Below are 7,019 nucleotides of genomic sequence, written 5' to 3'. Positions count from 1 at the left end.
GTAGACCAGGCTGGCCTCGAACTCAGAAATCCACCTGCCTCTGCCTCCTAAGTGCTGGAATTAAAGGCGTGCGCTGGCTAGCCATAGGATTTTTAAATAAAAGAAATGTTGGGGGCTATAGAACTGGCTAAGTAGTTCACAGAACTTGCTGTTCTTGTAGAGGACCATGGTTCAATTCCTAACACCCAGAAGACAGGCAACAACCCTGTGTGACTCCAGTTCTTGGAGTTTTGGTCTCCTCTTCTGGCACCATACACATGTGATATAATACAGAGTTATAGGCAAACACTCATACACATAAAATAAAAATAAACAAATCTTTCGGAAATAAACTTTAACATTATGGATGAGCCGGGAATTACAAGCCAGAGTAGGTGGCAGGGGAAATGTTTCTATGACCTGGGAAGGGTGCTGGGGTCACAGTAACCAAGGCTACCTATGTCTGTGGGGCATTCTGGGACATTTTATGTTTCCTATGGTGTTTATTACCCCTATCCTCCCTCGGTTACCTGAGTTTTCAGTCTTTCCAGCTAGAGTGAATCTTTAGTTCTAGCATCTCACATAGGAAGTTCAGGGTAAGAGGATGCGAGCGCAGTGGTTTGTCCACTCACCCTCTCTTAACCTTTAGGATTAGATCCTGAGGAATAGCCACTTGCTCTGTGTACTTGGTGCTGAAAGAGTCATGGAAGAGCACAGTGTGGTGGGAATGGGGCCTACTGTGTATCTGTTGCTCGTCTTCCACAGACAGGAAGGCAAAGTAAGTGTTCCCACTTGCAGTTGTGAAGAACTCCATTTCTTCATAGGACATCTCCTCCTCCTCCTCGGACTCTTCTGGGCTTTCAGCCTATACAGAGAATGAGACTTGAAAGTCGATGTCAGCTGATGCAGGTGACATCAGACGGAAAGGTTTTGTGCCAGGCTGCCAATAAGAGCTTTCCCTAACCTCCCCTCCCCCACGCAGAGTGCGTTTTATTTACGCTTATTTGTTTGCAGAGCTGACCCCAGGGCTTTTTGCTTGCAAGCCCTGGATTCCTGAGCTCCATCCTCAGTGATTTTAAAGTGGGAAGTTTCATCTCTAAATCTTGTTTTTTCCATTTCCTTTGAAACAGCACCAAACATGTTATTTCTCATTTGGCTGAGACTGAGTAATGAGCACATTTTTTTACTGCTTGCTATTTTGACCTACAGCCTCCAACCCTTTTCTCAACACATGTGTCAACATTTGAATTTGGAATTCATGCAAAAAAGGAGGAGGGGGAGGATTCAAAATATATTTTTTTGCCATTCTACTACCATAGAATTCAAACTATGGCTTTGTGTGTTTGGATGCAGTTTGAAGACAAGGTTTATTAAAATGAGTTAATCACCAACCCTCAAATGAGAGTGTCCTAGGTGCCCTTCCTAATGCTACGAGAAAACATCCTGACAAAAAGCAGTTGAGAGGGCTGGTGAGATAGCTCAGCGGGTGAGAGAGCACCGACTGCTCTTCAGAAAGTCATGAGTTCAAATCCCAGCAACCACATGGTGGCTCACAACCACCCGTAATGAAATCTGATGCCCTCTTCTGGTGTGTCTGAAGACAGCTACAGTGTACTCATTTATAATAATAAATAAATCTTTAAAAAAAATAAAAGCCAAAACCAATTAGTTATTTGAAAGTAATTTAAAAAAAAAAAGCAGTTGAGAAAGGGTTTATTTTAGCGGGAAGTCAAGGTAGTAGGAGCTTGAAATAGTCGCATCACATCCACAGTGGACAACAGAGAGAAATGAATGCTTATATGCTCATTTGCTTCCTCGTGCTCAGCATGAGCTTTCTGCTCTTACACCGTCCCGGCCCCCATAACCTGCCTAAGGAATGGTGTCGCCCACTGTGGGCTGAGTCTTCCCACATCAATTAACTCAAGACAACTTCCCCACAGATATGCCCACAGGCAAGCCTGATATAGACAGTCTCTCCCTGAGGCTCTTCCCAGATGATTCCAACTGTAACAAGTTGACAACTTACAACTGCCCACCAAGGGGAGCTTTGCCTGAATGTTTTGTTACATATCCAGAGAACAGGAAGATAGAAGGGTTGAAGTAGAAGAGACCTGAGGCAATCTGTGCAATAAACAGGAGGTAAGAAGGGGGGGGGGGTTGTTTACAGGGAGGGGGATGAAGTAAGCCTTGGGAAGGATAACTTCAGAGTAGACTACAGGGCAGGAGGAAAGGATGGCAAATTTTAAAAATCTTTGCTGTGAGGGAAGAATTGAAGCTTTGTTGACAAAAATAGGAAGGAATAAATACTCTTGTGGGACTTTATCTGGACCCCTGTAGAAACAGCCACTGGGAGCCCTAATTTATATAAGGCAAGCATAGTAAACTTTCTTCACACCCAACAATGAGCCAGTGGCTGGCTTACCTGACCCATAAAAAAGGTCTCTTGGTAGTACTCCAGCTCGTCTTCATTCTGATCCTCATCTTCATCCTCCTCATCCTCTCTTATTTCCTCCTCCTCTTCTTCCTCCCTCTCTTCCTCCGCTACTCTCTCCTCTTTTACTTCCTCTTCTCTCTCCTCTTTTATTTCCTCCTCCTCCTCTTCTTCCTCTTCCTCCTCCTCCTCTTCCTCTGTCTCTTCCTTCTCTTCTTGAGCCTTCAGATTTTCTAGGTCCTGAGAGGCCTCTGAGGAGGTCTCTCTCATGCCCAGTGTTTCTTCAGCTTCTTGCGAAGACTCCTCTTTGGGCTCATCCATCCTGTCACTCTGCAGGGACTTGTTCTCCTGGGTCAGTGCCTCTCCAGCCGTGCTAGGCTCCGATTCCTCACTTCCCTCCTCTTTCATGCCTTCTGCTGGCTTCTTAGAGCCCAGGTCTTGCCCTATGCCTTCTTCACCTCTGTGTACGCTCACTTTCAACCTTTGTTTTTTCTTCAGTTCTCTTACTTTCTTCATGAAGAGTGTCTCGTGGGTTTCTGTTGGTGACCAATATTAAAGTGTAAGGGTGCAGTGACCAGTGTTGCCCAGATTGAAGCCCCCACCCACAGATGGACAGAGCAGATGGTAGGAAGGCCCAGACTCAGTTCGTGAGTGTTACCTGGTTGCCTGAATTTAAAAATCACTTCCCCAGCCAAGTTCTACAAGGAAAAAAAAATTACAAGTCACCACAGGCCCAGCAAAGCCTTTCTCCGAGTGCTACTTCTAAAGCTTCGTGTCTCCTTAGGTTAAAAAGCTCTGATGCAGGCCATGACCAACTTCATTCACTGGGGCAATCCCTGCATCCCAAATCCATGTAAACAATATTTTTCTTCTTAATTCCCAGCAGACTACTACACCTGCTTGATAAGCACTGGATGATGGAATCAGGGCACCTGACACAGTCTCAGAAATGAACTAGAGAGTGAACAGAATGGTGAGAACCCGCTGCACCAGTGTCTGGGGACGGGGGATAGAATGCTCCTGATTGACATTACCCTGAGCAATGAGAGCCGGTGAGGAACAACTGAGGAAAGAATGAATGGGGCTAGGCTTAATTTTAGCAGAATCACATGGTGGTAATAGACATTATGAATGAAACTCAAAGCATTATAGACATTAGACCTTCCATTTTAATGTTGGAACCTATTGATTGCATGTATGTTTGGGGATCTCTTATGTGTGCTGGGGTGTACATGTGTGTATTTCAGAGAACGGCTTTGGTTGTCAGGTCCTACTGTCCGCCTGAGGCATGCTGTTGTTATTTTTCACTGCGGTATCAATCAGCTTGGCTGCCTTCTGAGCTTCTGGAGATCCTCCTGTCTCTTACTCCCATTTCCCTACGGAAACATGGGGACTTCAGGTGTCTATTACTGTGATGGTTTATATATGTTCAGCCCAGGGAGTGGCACTATTAGAGGGTGTGGCCCTGAAAGAGTATGTGTGACCTTGTTGGAGTAGGTGTGTCACTGTGGGCATGGGCTTTAATACCCTCATCCTAGCTGCCTGGAAGTCAGTATTCCGCTAGCAGCCTTCAGATGGGGATGTAGAACTCTCAGCTCCTCCTGCACCATGCCTGCCTGGATGTTGCCATGTTCCTGCCTTGATGATAATAGACTGAACCTCTGAACCTGTAAGCCAGCCCCAGTTAAATGTTGTTCTTTATAAGACTTGCCTTAGTCATGGTGTCTGTTCACAGCAATAAAACCCCAATGAAGACAGTTCCTGTGCCTGACATTATGTGGGTTCTGAGGATTTGAACTCTGGTCTTCACACTTGCGAAGCAAGCACCTTATCTGCCGAGCCATCTACCTAGTCCCTAATCTTCTTTCTAAACTTTGAAGAGAAGGTCTTTACTCAGTCTCCTCATCCTTGGCATCCTGACATGGATTCCTACTTTGCAGAATTAAGGATGGCTTCCAGATGTCCAGCCCATCAGATAGGAAGCCAGCTCCACTCTCCTACTTGGCAAGGGGCCAGGGGTGCAGAGTTCCAGGTACACCATCCATCCTTCATACCTGCTCAAAGATTTCCCGAATGAAGAAGTGCCGGCTGAGGGTGAAGCTGTAGCAGTTGAGTTCTTTCAGCACTAACCCCGGGTACTCCATCACTTCTTTGGTCAGCAGGATGTGAAAATATTCGTACCTGGGAGGAGGGAGATGAGACTACAGTGTGAAGGGAACTCTGCTGAGTGTGGGAGACTCTCCCGGAGCCATGCCCCTTCCTCCATCTGGCAACTGGCAGTGTAGAGAGCTTTTTCATAGAAGCAGACTTTAGGCCATTGTTCTGTTTCCCTGATCATACTGAGGAAGGCATGCTGTTTGTAGGGACTCTGTCAAGCACATGAGCTTTTTTGTTTGTAAGGTGGGTTCTTGGGATTTGAACTCAGGTCTTCCCACTTGCAAAGCAAGTGTGTTTTCTGCTGAGCCATCTACTAAGTCCTTTTAAAACTACAGAGTGGAGACCTTTGCTCAGTCTCTTTGTCCTTGACATCCTGGCATGGATCCCTACTTTGCAGAATTACTTTTCTTGTCCATGGTCTTACCTTGAACTTAATTTACATCATCCCATCAAACCCTCAAATATCATCAGGCTCGGAAATGTTATCTGTTCCTCGGGCAAAGGAAACAAGGCTCAAAGTTTCCTTTGCCCAGACATAAACTCCCAGGAACTATGTCCAGCAGTCAGATAGAAGGCGGGTCTAATTCTGTGAATGGTCTCTCTAGAATCAGCTGTAAAGAGGCACACAAATATGAGGCAGTTCACAGAGAACTGCTTGTAATTGTATATGGAGAACCTGGAGCCAGGGGAGAAAAGCTTGTCACGAGATGGCTAACCTATGATAAAGTACCGTATGTGTGTGTGTGTGTGTGTGTGTGTGTTTGTGTGTGTGTGTGTAATTATAGTGAGAAATTCTACATGGTCACTCAGAAACTGAAATAGATCTACAGTTACAGAATAATTTGCATTATATAACCCATCCTTTATTTTAAAAACACTGCCTTGTTCTGCATCTGTGTACATCAGTGTATGTGCTCATACAAAGGAAAAGCTGGGCAAGAATGATGGGCTATGTCTATTGGTAGAAGCTGACTCTCCCTTTAACAGAGAGTAGACATGTTTACACTTTTTTTCTTTTAAAATAGAAGCCCGAGTCCTTGGCCTTTAATTTCAATTGCTTCGACATTTCCCACTACAAACTTGCCACAGTTCTCCCTGGGAAATTCTGTGGGCTCCTGGGTGAGGAGCCAAGGACTGTTAATGTTCTTTGGCACTGAGGCCAAGGCTTTTATCTGATTTTGCTGACCACACCCCTGGTCTTTCTGTGCTCATTGGAGACCTTGGACAATGAATCTCAACCATCCCCACCCATCTTCTGAGGTCTGGCCAGCCTACCTGGACTTCATGTTCTTCAGAAAAGTCCTGGCCTTTTCCATGTGTGCCTTCAGCGAGTCTTCTTGGCTTTGCTGCCTCAGCTGGTCTAGAAGCTTATCGAGGGAAGTCTCTTGGTTCTGGCAGCCATTCCCAAAACAAGAGTACAGGTGAGTGTCCAGAGCTGACAGAATAGTACTGACTTGCAGGCCCCACTGCCTATGGAGCTGGGGTTAGGCAAAAAGCCTGCGAGGGCCACCAAGTCTAGGACTACACTCACTCTCCCCAGCACACACTTTCTGGCTCTTCTGTTTCTGGAATGTTCTTTCTCTTCTACCTACCTCCCCAAGGACTCAGCTCAGATAAGCCACTTCAAGGTCTTTTCCCATGTGCTTTGTCCCCATAGCCAGGCCTGAACTACACTTTTCTGAGGCATCTGCACTTCAGTCACGCTCCAAGTCACACCTGGAATGCCCATGTATGAAGGCAGGCAGCGCTGTGGCTGGCTGCACCAGCAGGTGACTGGCTGAAGTGTGTTCCAAGTTCCCTGTTACATAGTTTGAATGATCCTGAACACACAGCTCGCTACATGAATGGTACTTGTGATGCTGTACTGTGAACTCGAGGTGTACTCCCTATCCCTAGAGAGGGGGACTGATGTCTTACAAGATTCCTTAGGTGACAACTTGGAGCCAGTCCCCTGAACTGCTACCTATACTTATACCACATTTCTTTACAGACCACATTTCAGAACGGGACTTCAAAAGGCATATGGACTCAAGAGTTAGATACTTTGTGAGCTCAGGATTCAGCAGGCATCACTGTCAGCTAGTCACCTGTAGACTGACACAAGCTTGGGAGCTGTGAAGTCACCTGTGAATATTCGCACTTCCTCATGACAAAGCAACCTTACTTGTTATGTTGGGAACGGGGTTCTGGCCAGTTTCTCCTGAGAAACTTCTCATAAAAAGGTATACCATGTCTCTAATTAGACTTTACTTCCTACAAGGGTCTGTGTCCCCTCCTCTGCTACTCGAAAAACTACATATGAATAATTCTGGCGTTCACTATGGGGACAGTGCACTTCCTGTGAGATATATCACCTTGTTATCTTCTCTCAACACTAGGGGGTGGGGGCAGGAAGAATGAATTCTCTTTGCCCATCAGTAAGCCATGGCTCATGAAATTATACTCTGAGCAT

The 7,019-nt window shown here is 45.8% G+C and overlaps 1 protein-coding gene across 1 annotated transcript in view; it reads right to left on the bottom strand.

Annotated features, from left to right (window-relative positions):
- Positions 1-7,019, bottom strand: part of Ccdc180 (coiled-coil domain containing 180) — a 64,529-nt gene that overhangs the window by 29,407 nt on the left and 28,103 nt on the right. The window contains exons 16-20 of the mRNA XM_031376738.1: positions 5,843-5,958; positions 4,465-4,591; positions 3,069-3,108; positions 2,402-2,946; positions 612-844 (exon numbers count right to left, since the gene is read on the bottom strand). Coding sequence (XP_031232598.1) covers positions 612-844; positions 2,402-2,946; positions 3,069-3,108; positions 4,465-4,591; positions 5,843-5,958 — 1,061 coding nt within the window. The remainder of the gene's footprint in view (positions 1-611; positions 845-2,401; positions 2,947-3,068; positions 3,109-4,464; positions 4,592-5,842; positions 5,959-7,019) is intronic.

The sequence above is a fragment of the Mastomys coucha genome, unplaced genomic scaffold, assembly GCF_008632895.1.
Source record: "Mastomys coucha isolate ucsf_1 unplaced genomic scaffold, UCSF_Mcou_1 pScaffold18, whole genome shotgun sequence".
Classification (NCBI taxonomy): Eukaryota; Metazoa; Chordata; class Mammalia; order Rodentia; family Muridae; genus Mastomys; species Mastomys coucha.
This window is presented reverse-complemented; position numbering and strand designations above follow the sequence as displayed.